The sequence below is a fragment of the Manis javanica genome, chromosome 15 (genome assembly GCF_040802235.1).
Source record: "Manis javanica isolate MJ-LG chromosome 15, MJ_LKY, whole genome shotgun sequence".
Taxonomy (NCBI): domain Eukaryota; kingdom Metazoa; phylum Chordata; class Mammalia; order Pholidota; family Manidae; genus Manis; species Manis javanica.
In genome coordinates, this window is record NC_133170.1 from 86,456,633 (window position 1) to 86,473,625 (window position 16,993).

The 16,993-nt window shown below is 43.5% G+C and overlaps 1 protein-coding gene across 1 annotated transcript in view; it reads right to left on the reverse strand.

Annotated features, from left to right (window-relative positions):
• CLTCL1 (clathrin heavy chain like 1) overlaps positions 1-1,306 on the reverse strand; it is an 82,570-nt gene extending 81,264 nt beyond the window's left edge. The window contains 1 exon segment of the mRNA XM_073223147.1: positions 501-1,306. Within this exon segment, the coding sequence (XP_073079248.1) occupies positions 501-542 (42 nt within the window). The 5' untranslated portion in view covers positions 543-1,306.
• Between the last annotated feature and the right edge of the window lie 15,687 nt (positions 1,307-16,993).

Consider the following 16,993-nt stretch of genomic DNA (forward strand, 5'->3'; position numbering starts at 1 on the left):
TCGCTCTTGCCGCCTCAGTGACCCAGGGCAGGTTGGTGACTTGCCGTCTTTGCGCACCGTTCCCTCACCTGGAATAAGTCCGACGCGCTTTAGGGGACGGAGATGGTCTGACCCGAGGCACTGACGTCGCGGACACAGGGCGCATGTGGCCCCCGCGCGGGGCGCAGCAGGCCGCCCTCCCCGGTGCGACCCGAGCGTGGGATGTGCGCGACGCCGGCACCGCGCCCCGGGGGGACGGGCTCCCTGCCCGGGCGCTGCCGCACTAGGAGAGCTGCGGACAGGCTTTCGGGGCGTTCGCGCCCTGGCGGCGTCTCGTTAAAACACACCGTGGTTAGCGCTCCTCGCGGGCGCAGGCTGACGCCCCCCGGGCTCGCCGCGGGCCCCTCCGCCCGCCGTCCGGCCGCACCGCGGGCTCGGCAGCCGGCGGCTCCACACGCGCCCACCCCGACCCGCCCACCGCGGCCGCCGGGCCAGCGACTCCGCCGGGCCCCGGGCCTCACCTGGAGGAGCTCCCGGAGGCGGATGGGGAGGGCCTGCGCCATGGCTGGCGCGGCGGCGGGGCTCCCCTCGCGGGCGGCGGGCGCTCGAGCGGACCGGCCGGCGGCGGCGACGCGCAGGCGCACTGCCCGGGCCACGTGCCGCGCGCCTCACGGGCTCTGAGCGGGATCCCTCCGCCCGCCGCCCGAGGGGCCGCGGAAAGTAGTCCCGCGCGGCGCCGCGCTCCCGGCAGCCGGGGCGAGAGCGAGCCCGCGCCGTCTGGGGAGGCCCGGGGCAGGGGGGCGCGGGCGGGCGCGGCGGGCTGCCGCCGGGGTGGGCGGGGCTGCGGCCCGTGGCGCGCGCGGGCCGCCCGCAGCAGGTGCCCTGAGGCCGGAGGTCTGCGGAGGCGGCCGAGTTCTCGGACTGCCCGTGCCCTGCGCTGTCCAGGGGCAGAGGCGTAAGTTCTACCGCAAACTCTGGCCAGCTGAGTTCAGGAACAGCCTTTTTTTTTTTTTGCAAGTGTAGATGTGCCAGAAACCACAGAGTCTCGCTCGGTAGCGTGTGTGCCGGTGTGTCGGTGCAGGCTGAGCCCTCGCTCCTGTAGGAAACGCCCGTCCTGGCTCACGATGTCTGGAGTGCTGTGTCAGTATCAGTGCAGAGCGTGCAACGATCACGTCCAGCCGCAGGCCAGTGAGGGCCACCGGGCGTGCCTGCCGTCCCACAGTAGTAGTAGCAGGTCGGGGACTAGAGTCCACAGCTGCTTTGGCCAGTGGTCACTTGTTTGCTGAGGCACCAGTTGTGCATGTGTTTCGCGTGCAGATGGCTCAGCTGCATGAAAGATGGTTGTCAGGGAAGGGAAGGCTTGGCTCTCTGCGTTCTCACCCCCACGGTGTAACGGATAGCCTGCCCTGTGCTTCACCATGCTCACGGGTAATTTTAAGAAATGAGTAGTCCACTGTGAATAACACAGTGATGGTGCACTTACTTGCACAGTGGCTTCACAGTCCAGCAGCCAAAAATATGTTAAAGAAGCGAACAGACTGTTCACTTTAAAATTAAATCCCTTTTCCCGTTTAGCCAAGACCTCTGCAGACCACCCTTTCAGCATCTGTGTACCATCATCACCCAACAGGAGAGCTGATTTTTGCTGTGGGAATGTGGTAACATTTCCCAAATCTTTTTTGGCAATAATGCCTATGACCCCAAGTACACTGTATGCCAATCATTACATATATATATATATCTGTTAGTATTAATAGTGTTCCCTAAGTCATCCCCCAGGCTTTCTGGGTCAAAACTAAGCATTTACACCCTAGAAGAAAGAATTTTAGGAAAATGATAATGAAGCAAAATGACAGGATTGTTAATCAGTCAGGACCTCGCCTGGAAGCTATACTAGGAACTAAAGGGTTCTGACTTGAAAAAGATTCTAATATTCTAGCGGCTGGTGGGTAACCTGTGAAGTAATTCTGAAAAAAATCTTTCAATCCTTTTTGCTGACTTCTTGTCTTCACAATAGAAATGATGTTAAGATCAACAACCTAGTAGAAAAATGGGCAAAAATATGAGAAAAACAATGCATAAACAATTACAACTGATTTTTAAACATGAAAAAAAACACCCAACTTCACCCATAAGCAAAAGGCAACTTAAAACTACACTGATTATTTATCTCTATTTATATATAATATGCTACATATATATTATACTTTTTTCACTAATCTAATCAGTAAAGGTCAAAAACTTGTATAATGCTGTGTTGTTGAGAGGGTTTGAGGAGGGCAATTTGCAGGTACATTTTACTGCTCCACGTGGTGCATCTATTCTACAATTATTCTTGCAGATCTTCATCCAACAAATAAAATTCCAAGGAAAATGAACAGCTCATGGTAAAAAAAAAAAAAATTAAAAAATAAAACACCTAAGGAAACAAGGCACCGCACAAAAGAACCAAGACAGATATAGACTCACAGCCACTGAGGAAAATGAAATCATCACAAAAGATTTTAAATTACTATATTTAATATGCTTAAAGAGCTAAATGACAAGCTTAAAAATACATGTGGAGAATAAAGGTACATGCAGGAAACCTGAAACTGTAAAGAATGACCAAGTAAATTTGAGAAAGGACCAAACAGATATTCTAGAAATGCAGAATGTAATAGAGTACAGTAAAACCTTGGCATAACATTCCAAGTGGGTCCAAAGGATCTAATCACGTTGCCCTGAGGTAAATTAGACTAGAGGAAGGACAAGGGTGGGAACTGCGTCAGTCCAGAATCCAGTCAGGAAACAGAAACCACACAAGTTATTTGAATAGAAGGAATTGGATATGAACAATAGTTAACATGAAATTAAGTTGTTAACTAGGTAGCTGGAAGGTAAAACAAGAACCCCAAATTATCATGGATGTACAAGTGTAAGAAGTAGCTACCACCCCCTTGAGCTCAGTGGAGACTAGGAAGAGCCTGGAAAATTCCCACTTAGAGAAAGTCTCTGCAGAGCTAGAACTCGGGCCTGGGGTCTCCAAGTCTACAGGAGGGGTCCTGTGGGGCCACACCGCAGACCTCTGAGAGGGGTCCCTGTGGGAGTCACTGCTGTGGAGAGGCTGGCGGGTCGGGACCCAGACCTCTGAGGCGGTGTACTAAGGCTGGTCCTGCAAATCTTGGAAAAACTTCAGACTGGATTCAGCCTCTTCTGGGTGAAGAATTTGCTCTGCTTTAATTTACACCGAAGAAGTGTAGCTGGGGTGCTGCTTCCAGGAGCAGACCCTGCAGTCACCCTGCAGTGTCCTTAGGGGTAGAATCTACCAGGGACGGTTTCCAGAGACGCAGTCCCAGCACCGCAAAGCAATTTATAGGAGTGGGAAGGGATGGTAGAGCTGAAAGACAAAACCTAACTGGCACAGGAAACAACCTGTTACATCTAAATTGAAATTCTCACGTGGCTTACTGATGCATGAAATGCAAAAATCCATGGAGGACTTCTGCTTCCAGAAAGCATCGGAGAACAAACAAGGCAGTGAGTGATTACGGGCCAACATCCGTGAGAAGGAGGAAGGGAGAGAGGTTGGTCTGGCGCTTGGGGTGCTTTTTCCTGAGGGGCACCTGCCGGTTCCAGAGGAGCGGCTGGGAAGCTAGGACGCTGAGCAGCAGTTTAAATATCCTGGTGGTCCTAGGAGGACAACGTTTGGGATATGGGAACCACCAGGGAGGTACCCTAATGCATTGTTTGGGGACTACAAATTGTTTGGGACTCCATACAAATCATATCAGTCCTTGCTAGCAGCAAACAAATTCTCTTGGGAGAAGATAACCTCATGATAGGCCTCAAATGATCTCTACCACTGTTTATATACAGCAATCAGCACTCAATCAAGCATCCAAGGAGATGAGACAAATGATTGCAAACCAAGAAAAATAACAGATCTATAGCAGATCCAAATTACGGAGTTTCCCCAAAGACTGTTAAAGGACTATGCTTACTATGGTTAAGTGGATGAAGGAAAAGATTGAGAATTTTATCACTGATTTGCAAACTATAAAAAAAGAATCAAATAAAAATTCTAAAACTGAAAAATACATGAAATTCAAAATTCAATGCATAGTGTTTGTTGGCAGGTTACATACACAGCTGCAAAGAGGAGACTATGAGTTGGAATTAGGTCAGAAGTATATAGTCAAACTAAAGAGAGAAATGGATAGAAAATACAGAATATACATATAGAGAATGTGTAAGAGGGTCTAATGTACATGCAGTTGGAGTCCTCGGAGTGGACGAGGCTGACCATGTCCGGAGAGAAAATGGGCTAGGGCTTGTGAGAATCGACGGAAGAGATCAAGGCTCAGGTGCCAGAAGCATTACATAATTCGATCAGAATTCGTAAAAAGCAAACCGCACTTGGGCATATCACAGGAAAACTGCCGAGAGCAGAACAGAAGCAAAAGACCTTAAAAGCAGCTGTAAGGAAAAGACATTACTTTCTGAGGAGTCAGAAGTTGAGAACTGACTCCTCAAACAATAGAAGCCTGAACACAGAAGAATCATATCTTCAAACTGTGAAAAAAAAAAAAAAACCTGCTTAGATTTTATACAAAAAAAAAAAGTCCTTTAGGAGTGAAAGGGAAATAATGACATTTGCAGACCAATTAGATTTGAGGAAATTCGCTACAGAGTGTGTCGGCACTACAAAGTAGAGCTGAACCAAAGGACACCCTTCTTGTTTTTTTTCAGGCAAAAATAAAACGATCATAAATGGAAGATCAGATGTAAGAGGAATAAAACTGAATAGAGTGTATTCATAAAACTAAATGAAAGTTAACTCTGTAACACAAAACTAACAATGCCTTCTGGGATTAAAAACTATCAGAATTAAAATATATGAAAACTATAGTATGTAACTCAAGAGTGGAATACCTGGATTTAAGGTATTCTACCATCAAAATCCCAGCATCATCTGAGAAGGAGAGACAAATAGGTTAGATCTGCACTTCGTTGAATGACTGGTCCCGCCTCTTAGTCCCGGGTACTTTTGTTCATCCATGATCTTGCCATGGCTTTGTGAGGCACGAAGGGAGCCTCTCCATCGCTCGGCCCTCGTCAGGCCGGGCCCTCTGCCTTCCTCTGGCCGGCCGGCTGTCGGCAGGGGTGGTAGGAGCAGAGGCTGATATACCCTGTGCTGTTTGGCTGGCACCCCTGCACTCAGCTGCATCCTCGAGCACAGTGCGTCCCCGTAGGCACTGCCTTTTCAGCCTGAAGTTCAGGATGGGGCATGGAGAGACGACCCTGCCCCGATCTGCAGCCTAGATGCGGGATTAGCCAAGGTCACCCAAACCCAGCCAGCCCCCAGACCTGTGAGGGAAAAAGTAAACGTGGTTATAAGCCACAGAGATGTCGAGGTTGTTTGTTAGAGAGCATTATTGTGGTAATGCTGGCTGATACAGAAATTGGTACCTAGAAATGATGTACTTCCATAACAAAAAACAGAAACATATGGCATTGCTTTGGGACATGGTGGTGGGTAGTGAGAAACTGTTAAAAGAAGCTGAAGAAAATGGAGATTGGTATTATTGACAAAGTTGCCTGTGGTAAATGTTACAGGTTGAATTGTCCCCCTAAAACTCATATGTTGAAGTTCTAATTTCAGAATATGACTGTATTAGGAGATGGGGGTCTTTAAAGAGGTGATGAAGTTAAAATGAGTTCATTAGGGTGGGCCCTAATCCCATATGACTTGTGTCCTCATAAGCAGAGGAAATCAGGACACAGACGCCTGTGAGGCCACAGGGAGAAGCCGACCATCTGCGAGCTGGGCAGAGAGACCTCAGGAGGGGGTGCTGCTGACACTTGATCTCGGGGCTCGAGCCTTCAGAGCGGTGAGAAAATAAATTTCTGTTAAGTCCTGCTGTCTGTGTTATTTTGTTATGACAGTCCTAGTAAACTAAGGAGTGTTGCTATGGTAGACATAGAGTGACTCATAAGAAAGAAAGTGTATCTAATGAACTTTGTATCATTAGGTGAAAAGAATGAAGCAAATATTGAAAATATGAGCTGGTTGCTTTCAGTGTCACTCGGTAAGATTCTACCAAAAAAACCCCTCATGATTCAGAAAAGAAGTGACTGATTTGCAAGCTGTATTTAGAAGCAATAGAGAGATTGCAGAAATTGGAGCATTGGAAAAAAAATGTTCTAAACCACATATAAGGCCATTACCCACCCACCGCAGAAAGAAGTCCATCTCCGAAACTTAGCCAGTAAGACACAGACTGGTAAACACCAGCTCAAGGCGCTCTGTAACACACTCTGCTGGGGTGCCACCTGGTGCAGCCTTCAGCTGACTAGAGTGCTCATTTAAACATTAAGAGTGTGGCTCTGTAGAAGCCTAATGTGCCCAAAGAAAATTCAGAGGCATGTCTTGAAAAGAATTTTGGGTGTGGGTTTTGGCACATGGAGTTGACTCATGACTTGGGCACATGGAATCAAACACATGGAAAGCCCATTACTACGGCCTGAATGTTTATGTTCCCTCAAAATCCACCTGTTGAAATCCTAACCCCGCAGGCGATGGTATTCAGAAGTGAGGCCTCCGGGAGGTGAAGAGGTCATGATGGCGGAGCCTTCGTGAATGGGGTCAGTGCCTTCATCAAAGGGGCCCGAGAAAGCTCCCTTGTCCCTTCTACCTTGTGAGGGCACAGCAAGAAGCCAGAGGACACTGACGCTTGTTCATGAACGAGACCTCTGGGCCTGAACTTTCGCAGGCTGCGCAGACCCACAGGGTGCTTGGTTTTGAGGTCTCCTTCAGAAGTGGCCAAGAAGAGTGACAGAGCAGGATGACCCCCCAGAGGGAGGAGCCGCGAGCACTGGGGGACGATGAGTGGGGAAGTGCTCCCCCAGACCACCCCGCACGGGAGGGGGGCCTGGGAACTTGTGCCCAGAGGGTTTTTTAACTACTAAGGGCCAGTGACTTCTGGGTGCTTCTCATTCATTCTTCCACCCTGCCACTCCCATCCTCTGCTACTGGGAGGGTTTATTGCAGTTTTCCTGTCCCTTTTCCACCACTGTATGTTGGGTGGCTAGGACAGGGGCATGGACAAATATTTGTATTTTTAGTGTGTGGATCTCGGGATAGAGAAAAGTTCCATCCCAGATGATGGAGATCGTGCAATCCCGGACTTCAGGCGTGATGCCATGATGTATGGAAGGTTTAGGTCTCTCACTGGATGGCAGGAGCATGTTTCTCACGAAGCACGATAAGTATGTGTGAACAAAAGTGTGGGTTGAGACCATTTGGATTATTGAGTAACGTTACTTTCTATCCCATCCCACTGCTGAGCTGTACTTTGCGCTGGCATTTTTTAGGCGTAGCCACATGACTTGCTTTGGCCAGTGGCTGCAGATGGAAATGATGCGGCGTGAGCTCTGCAACTGGCCCTTCCACAAGGCATCGCTTGCTCCTCTGGTAGCTACCTGCTCCATCAAGACCAAAACATGGCCCAGGCAGCCAGTGCCCCTCCGGTCTGAGTCCCCCAAAAAGGTACACGGACAGAATAAAACACAGACCCTGCTTAAGCTGGGGACCTAACAGGAGACCTTCCTCACGGAAAGGTAGGACGCCCCCAAACATCATTACCCTTAGAGCCTGGATGACTCAGCAGCAAGCCAGCCCTGCCCCGGGGGAGGCCGAGCAGGATGGGGAGGGCAGATCTCAAAGAAGACGTGACCATGACCCAGGCCTTGCATACACTGACAGGTCAAATTTGTTATCTTTCTGTTTCTCCAGAAAACCCCCAAGCCACAGATGTAGTTTGCAGTCCTCCTAGACTGGCAGTGCCACTAGGGGCCTGGCTGAAGCAATTCTAGTGACCTTTGGAGGCAGGCACCTTCATCCTACACCTGAAACATGTCTCACCAATGATATTCCAAGGAAATCAGTCACTGAAAATAAACTAATCACACAAGGAAATAAGGCACAATGGGGGTGGAACAAGAAGAAACAGGGACAGCAGAAACAGACCCACACATGATTCATACTGGAACGATCATTCAGATCTCAGAAACAACTTGCCATATCTCAGGAATTAGAAAGATACAGAGCAATATTCTGTGACCCAGGAATTCTACTTTCAGATACATACCCAACAAAAATACATAGATATGTTCACCAGAAGATATGTATTAAAAGTAGGATATTCATACATAGCACTACTATTTGTAATGCCCATCCCCCAAACCGAGACCATCCAAATGCCCATTGACAATGCAATGAATAAATGGCACTGCCATCTCACAACGGAATGCTCTAAGGTGACCTGAAACTGCACACGGGATTATGGAGGAGACTCACAGACATAATGCTGAGATGAAATCAGACACAAAAGGATACATATTGTATGATGCCATTCATTTAATGTACAAAGATAGGCAAAACTAATTTATGTGTAAAAAGACAGGGTGGTCCTTGCACTTGGTGGTGTGTTGTGGCGGGAAAGGGAAGATGGGGGCTTCAGGGATATTGTTAATGTTCCGCTTCTTCTTGATCTGAGTGTTTATTACATGAATGTGTTTGGTTTGTGACAATTCATTGAGTTATTTAATTATTTACTTAACAGTTATGTAACAGATTTCCCCAAAACTTAGTACCTTAAATCAAGTATTTACTAACTCAGTTTCTGAAGGTCAGGAACCTGGGAACAGCTTCTCTGGGTGAGTCGGCCTCAGGGTCCCTCCTGAGGTCGCAGTCAAACCGTCAGCAGGGGGGCTACGGTCATCCGAAGGCCCAGCCGGAGCCGAGGTTCCCTTCCGGGGGGATCCTTGTGCATGTCAGCAGGCCTCGGCTTCCACTGACTCGGCTGGAGGCCTCGGTTTCTGCACATGGGCCCCTGCACAGAGTGCCCGAGTGTCCCCGTAAAATGGCGACTGTGTCCCCAGGGAGATGAGAGGGACGAAAGGGAGGAGAAAACCCCAGTGTCTTTATAACCAGATGTCAGGATGCCATGTTATTTCTGCCTTATTATATTCAAAAAAGTGAGTTACTAAGTCTAGTCATTTGGACTTAGGTTACACATCATGGGCTGGAAAATTAAACTCCAGTTCTTGAAGAAAGGAGCATTGTCTTCGTCTGTTTGGGCTGCCACAGCAAAACACCATGGACAGGGTGGGCAGCTTGGACAAGGAAATTTATTTATCCAAGTTCTGGAGGCTAGGACGGCCAAGCTCAAGGTGCCAGCTGCTTTGGTTCGTGGTGACCGTCCTCTTCCAGCTCACAGACGGCTGCCTCCTGCTGTGTCCTCACAAGAGAGAGGGAAGGAGGGGGGCGCATTCTCCGTCTCTTCTTTTAGGGCACTAATGCCATTGTGAGGGGCTCACCCTCCTGACCGCATCCAGACCTAAACCCCTCCCAAGGGTCCCACCTCCGAATGCCACCACACTTTCCTTACAGTTATGGAGCCTGGAAGTTCCCAGATCTTTAGTGGGAAGGCCTGATAAGCAGGAGGGCTGATGGTGTACGTCCCAGTCCGGGCCTGAGGGCAGGAGGCGACCGACGTCCCAGCTCAAGGCCGACAGGCAGAGAGAGCACATTCTCTCACTCTGTCTTTGCTCCGTTCAGGCCCGCAACAGACTGGATAAGACTCGCCCGTGTTGGGGAAGAAAATGTTAATCTCACCTAGAAAAACCCTCAGCGACATGCCCACAATAATGTTTAATCAGATGTCTGGGCACCTTGTGACCCAGTCAGGTTGACACATAAAAGTAAACATCGCAAGTATGAAGGAATTTGCAGACATATTGTTAAAACCACTCCAGCAAGCATATACGTATCTTTCCAGCTCTGCATTACCCTTCACTGGGAGGTGTTTAACAAGAGGCTGAAAAATACCTGTATGGAACAGTTGCAGTAAGCCGTAAGAAACAGCCCAACAAACTGTTTTATAGCTTTATTGGAGTTTTTCAAATTTCAATCAATACTTAAGGGACACTTGGATAAATGTAGACATATACCCATGAAACCAGCACCACAAAAGATGAAGAACCTACTCATCACTCCCAGAGGTTCCCTTGTGACCTTAAAATCTTTCCCACCCCGTCTCATCCCCGGATGACCTGCTTTCTCTCACTATAGTTCAGCTTACATTTTCTAGGATTTCACATAAACGGAAGCATACACCATATATTCCCTTTTGTCTGGCTTCTTTCATTCAGCATAATTATTTTGAAATTGACTAGTTTTGATGTATGTATCAGTAGTGTATTATTTTTATTGCTGAATAACATTCTGTTGTATGAATAGGCCACAATTTGTTTATCCATTCATCTGTTGATGGACATTGTGGCTGTTTCCAGTTTTTGACTATTACAAAGAAAACTGCTATGAACACTTCTGTACAGGTGTTTGGATGTATGCCTCCATCTCTCTCGGGTGGGAACCTAGAGGTGGAGTGGATGGGACATACAAGTAGTCGTACATTCAGCATTTTAAGAAACTGCCAAACCAAAATGTTTTCCAATGGGGCTTTATCACCTGCATCCCCACCCGCAGTGTGTGAGGGCTCCGCTTTCCCCACATGCTCTTCACAACTTGGGATGGTCACTCTTCAAAATTTTTACCATTCTAAGAGGCATGCGAAGGTATCTCACTGCGGTTTTAATTTTAATAATTTGCATTTCTATAATGATGTTGAACATCCTTCCAGACACTTAGTTATCATATGTATTTGTTGTTTGGTGAAGGATCTGCTCAACTCGATTTCCCATTTTTAATTGTTTTCATTTTTTTGTGTGTGGGGTAAAATATGCAAACATTTATTATTTAAGTGTTTGTAAGTGTACAATTCAATGGCGCTAAATACACTCGGTGTTGTGTAACATGACCATGTATCCTCACGACTTTCTCATCAGCCCTAATATAAACTCTGTACCTACTGAAAAAATAACTCTCCATTCTCTGCTTCCCCAGACCTGGAGGCCACTGTTCTATTTCCTGTCTCTAGGAATCTGCCAGTTCTAGGTACCTCATAAATGGAATAATATAACTATCTGCCCTTCAGAGTCTGACTTTTTTCATTTAGCATAAAGTTTTGAAGTTCCATCGATATTGTAGCTTATTTCAGTTTCACTCTTTTTATGGCTAAATAATATTCCACTGTATCCAAATTGGAAAGGAAGAAATAAAATTATCTCTGCAGATGACATCTTATATGTAGAAAACCCTAAAGCCTGGACAAAAAACTATGATAACTGATAAATGAATTCTGCAAAGGAGCAGGATACAAAATGAACAAAAATCAGCTGCATTTCTATACACTAATGGTAGCGCTGGATTTCAGCCCCAGGAAAGTTCACTCTGGATTCAGTGAGACCGGAAAATGACAACAATGTATTGGGAAAAGTGTTCACACCCAGCTTTATTCTCACAGCACCGGCCAAGCACTTAGATTCCGTCCACTGCATCTGCATGCAGCGAGTCTGCCATTCATGCTCCATCGTCCATGCAGAGCACGGAGTCGGGGTCTGTATACAGCAGCACAATGTGGCTCATTGCCAACATGTGTGCAAGCATGTGCCTGTGCAGCAGGCCACGTATTACATCAGCATGAGGTAGCAGGCACCTGTGTGGTGGGCAAGTAGCTCAGGGTCAGATGAGCATCTGGAACTTCCGTTTTCCCTACACTAACAACGAACAATCTGAAAAGTAAATTAAGAAGACAATTCTATTTACAATAGCATCAAAAAGAAAAAAATACAGAGAAATTAACTTAACCAAGAAGGTAAAAGACTTGTGCATTGAATGTTAGAAAAAATGTTGCTGAAGGAAATTAGAAAAGGCACAAATAATTGGAAAAACAACCCATGTACGAGGGTCAAAGACTTAATATTGTTAGGATGTAAATACCAGTCCAAGTGATCTACAGATTCAATGCAATTTGTATTTTTCTGTGTATGAGTTTTTTTTACCTCCTTGGTAAGATTTATTCCTCAGTATTTTTTGGGGATGCTTATTAGAAATATAATTTCTTTCTCAGTTTTCTCCTTGGACTGCTCACTATTGGTACGCTATAAACACAGCAGGTTTCTGAGAGTTGCTTTGGTACCCTGCAGCCTTACTGAATTTATTGGCTCTACCATCTTTCTTGGGGTGAGGTTTTCTATATAATGGCTCATGTCATTTGCAAATAGAGATAATTTTGCCCATTCCTTTCCAATTTGGGTGCTTTTTATTTATTTTTCTTGTCTAATACCTTTGGCTAGAATTTCTAGTACAATTAAATGCCAGTGGTGAAAGCAGGCATCTTTGTTTTGTTCCTCATCTTAGGGCGAAAGCTTTCAGTCTCTAACTATTAAGTATGTTGGCTTTGGGCTTTTCATAAATACCCTATATCGTACTGAGTAATTGTCCTTCTATTCTTAGTTTTCATCATGAAAGTGTGATAGCTTTTGTCAAATGCCTTTTCTGAATCAAATGGAATTTATTTTATTTTTCTATTTAGGTGATGTGTTATGTTGATTGATTTTCTTAGCTTAATCTGCTCTTGCATTCTTAGGAAAAATTCCACCTGATCATGGTGACCAGTCCTTTTGATATGCTGTTGGATTTGATTTGGTAATATTTTAAAAATATTTTGTTGATTTTTGCATCTATCTACATAAGGATATTGGTTTTTAATTTTCTTTATCTGTGATATCACTATCTGGTTTTGATATCTGGGTAATGCTGCCCTCACAGAATGAGTTAGGAACAGTTACTGCCTCTTCAAGTTTTGGGATTATTTGAGGATTTTTGTTAATTCTTCTTTAAATGTTTGGTAGAATTCACCAGTAAAGCCATCTGGTTCAGGATATTTCTTTGTTGGAAGCTTATAATTACTAATTAAATCTCTTTAATTGTAGGTCTATGAAATTTTCTATTTCTTGAGTCAGTTTAGGTAAATGTTTCTCAAGGAATTTATCCATTTCTGTGCTATCTAATTAATTGACATATAACTGTTGATAGTACATACTTATAATTCATTTTATCTCTGTAAGGTTGGTGTAATGTCCCCAATTTCATTTACGATTTCAATTATTTGCATCTTCTTTTTTTCTTTCTCAATCTAAACTTTTGTCAATTTTGTTGATTTTTTTCAAAGAACCAATTTTTAGGTTCATTGATTTTCTCTATTATTTTTCTGTTCTCTATTTTGTTTAACTCTAATCATTATTAGTTCATTCCTTCTGTTAGCTTTGGGCTTAATTTGCTCTTCTTTTCTAGTTGCTTAAGTTGAAATTTTAGGTCATTGATTTGAGATCTTTCAGTCTTTGGATGTAGGCATTTACAGCTATAAATTTCCCTTGAGCATTGCTTTGGTGGCATCTCTTAAGTTTTGGTATGTTGTGTTTTCTTGTTCATTTGATTCTAAGTATTTTTTATTCCCCTTGTGATTTCTTCTTTGACTTATTTTTGTTTAAGAGTGTGTGGTTTAATTTCTATATATATGTGAATTTTCCACTTTTCCTTCTGTCATTGATTTTTAACTTCATCCTGTTATTGTAAATGAACATACATTGTATGGTATCTTTCTTATACCAACTGTTCGGACTCTCTTTGTGGCCTAACTTAATGGTCTATCCTAGGGAATTTCCCATATGCTCTTGAGAAAAATGTATATTCTACTGTTTTGGATAGACTGTTCTGTTTATGTCTGTTAGGTCTAGTTAGTTAAATGTGTTGTTCAACTCCTGTATTTCCTTATTTATCAACTGTCTGATTGTTCTATCCACTACTGAAAGTTAGCTGTTGAAGTCTTCAGGCATTATTGTAGACTATTTCCCCCTTCAGTCCTGTCAGTTTTTGCTTCATATATTTTGAGGGTCTGTTACTAGGTATATAAATGGTGTATCTATGGTATCTTTGTCTGATAATCTTTTTTGATTTGAAGTCTATTTATCTGGTATTAGTATATTCCAGCTCTCTTTTCTTTAGTATTTGCTGGGAATATCTTTTTCTGTCTTTTTACTTTCAGTGGGTCTTTTGTAGGAAGCATATAGTTGGATCATGTGTTTTAATCCATTGTTTATCTCTGTCATGACTGTAGAGTTGAATCCACTTACATAAAGTAGTAACTGATAAGGAATTTTGCTATTTTGTCTATGTCTTACTTTTTTCGTACCTCGTTCCCTCCATTACTAATCGATACTTATTGTATGAGGTTTTTAGTCTATTCTCATTTCCTTTTGTGTATTTTTTTGTCACTACCATGGGGATTGAGTTTTATATCCTAAAATTAGAACAATCTAATTTGAACTTACACCAACTTAAATACAGCTCACTCCCCCTCCTGTTATTGATGTCACAAATTACATATTTGTATATTTTGTGTTGATACCACAGATGAGTAATTCTTTCTGTGCACTTGTCTCTTCATGGCCAAGAGCTTTTTCTTTCTTTCAGCTTCTGAATGTATCAGGCATTGTCTCCAGCCTCTGGGATTTCTCATGTGAAATCACGATGACCTTGAGGATCCCTTTTTGTGGTGAGCTTCTTCCCTCTTGCTGCTTTCGAGATTCTTTGTCTCTAGCTTTTTGTAGTTGGACTACAGTGTGTCTTGTTATCATCATTATTTGTTGTTGTTTTAGTTTATTCTCGTTGGAATTCATTGAGCTTCTTGGATTTGTGGATTCACGTTTTACATCAAATTTGGGGAATTCTCAGCCACTGTTCCCTCCGATGTTCTTTCTTCTTTCTCGTGTTCCCTCTTCACGTGGCTCACGCTGTGCGGTGGGCGGTTCGGTCACACCACACCTGTCAGGTAGGTTCTCTTCTCTTTCCCCTTTTTCTTTGTGTCCTCACTCTTATCATTTCAGTGGGCTTATCTTAAAGCTTGCAGGTTCTTTCTTCTGCTTGCTCAGATTCTGCTTTTGAATCTTCCAGTGAATTTTTCACTTCAGTTATTGTACTTCTCAGTTGCAGAGTTTGATTCTTTTTTAATGATTTCTACCTATTTATGGTATTCTCATTTTGTTCATACATCATTTTCCTGTCTTTCTATGCTATCCTTGAATTCTCTTGAGTCTCTTTAAGAAAGTTGTTTTTAAAGTTTCGTCTAGTAAATCTGACAACTAGGGCTCCTTACGGACAGTTTATGGCAATTTATTTTGTTCCATTAAGTGGGCTATACTTTCCTATTTCTTTGTATGCTTGTGATTACTTGTTATTAAAAACTGGACATCTGAATTTTACAATGTGAACTCTAGACATCAGACTATCCCCTTTTCCCAGAATCTGCTTTCTCTCTCTTTTAATTGCTAAAGGGTGTCTCTGTGCTGGAGATGAGCCTGAGATCTTCTTAGGTTTTTTCTGAGTCTTTATGTTTTCCTAGGCTTGCATGGTGGCATTCTAAATTCTCCTATATACATGTTTGGTTTTGAATGGCCTAATCCTTAAATAGCTGACTCTCAAAAGAGGATAAAGGGGGAAAAGAAAAAAGAAAAGAAAAAAATGTCCCAGAAAATATTCCTTACAGAATATATGGATGTCAGATGGCTCCAACACTATTTGTTGAAAATATTATGCTGTCCCTCATTGAATTACCTTGACAGCTTTGTTGAGAATCAACTGACTATATACCTTTGGTTCTATTTCCAGATTCCCTATTCTATTCCATTCATCTATTTATGTTTTGTATAAATATCATACCATCTTAGTGCCCCAGCTTTAAAATGATTCAGAATCACATGGTGTAGGTCTTCCAACTATATTTTTTTCAGAGTTCTTTGGCTATTCCAATTCCTTTGTATTTCATATAAGTTACAGCATTAGTTTCTCAAAAAGAGTTAATTGACGTTTGGTTAGGAATGCATTTAATCTATAAATCAAGTGCATGGGGGTGAAGTTTAAGGGAAAATAGGCACAACGTTTTGAAGTCCTTTTCCCAGTGGAGTCACACAGAATAAGCTTAATTCCCCCAACAAGAAGTTGTGACAACATTTGTGAAATGTTGCCTACCAAGGAAGTCGAGCTTTAAATGCCCAGGGTTTTTATTTGGGGATGATAGACAACTCTGCTTGGCACATAACCAAATCCCAGAATGCCAGAAGGAAAGCAAGTGTTCAGAATAAACCATACTGTTTGTTTAAGAAGTTCAGGCATAGTAACCACCGCTACCAGTTAATGATGGGAATGCTCCTGAAATCTGAGTTTCCAGACGCCGGGGCCGACCTTGTAAGATGCTATCAAAGCAGAGCAGTCAGGCCTGCTATGTTCATTCTTTTCTGCACTGTTACCGTGGCTTATTTTCCTATTTTTTTTGTTGTATTAAAGTACATAAAACATAATTTTTAGTCATTTTAAGCACACAGTTCAGTGGTGTTAATTATATTCACAATTTGAGCACCACCCTTACCCGTCTCACAGAGAGTTTCCTACGGGCGGCGTATAGAGAAGTTGGCTGCTCTTTACGTCTACTCTGAAAATTGTGCCCTTTAGTCGGGGGGTGGGGGGCGTGTTTAGGCCATTTATATATAATATGAGTATGGACTGGCCTGGACTTGAATTTACCACTTTGTTATTTATCATCATTTCTCCCATCTGTATTTTATGTCTTTCCCTGCCTTATTTTGGATGAATGGTGTATTTTTTTATAATATCATTGATCTCCACTGTGGACTTAGTGACCAGAAGTCTGTTTTGTTTTCTTTCTAGTGGCTGCACTAAAGTTTACAGTATCCATAATCAACTTACGTCTGTTTCCCTTCAAGTAATATTCACATTATACTTCAGTTTTTCCCTTTGTTGTTGTCATACATTTTACTTCTACATGTTATTAAATCCCACAATAAATTACTATTTCTGCTGTTGACCAGGAGCCAGCAAAGTATGACTTGTTATCCAGTTGTCCGAATACCACTTGTTGAAAAAACAATTCTTTCCTCCATTCACTTGTCTCAGCAGCCTTGTTGAAATCTTGTGATGTCTTTGCATGTTTTTGGTACCCGAATGATACTGGCCTTACGTTCCACTGCATGTATATACCACATGAAAGAA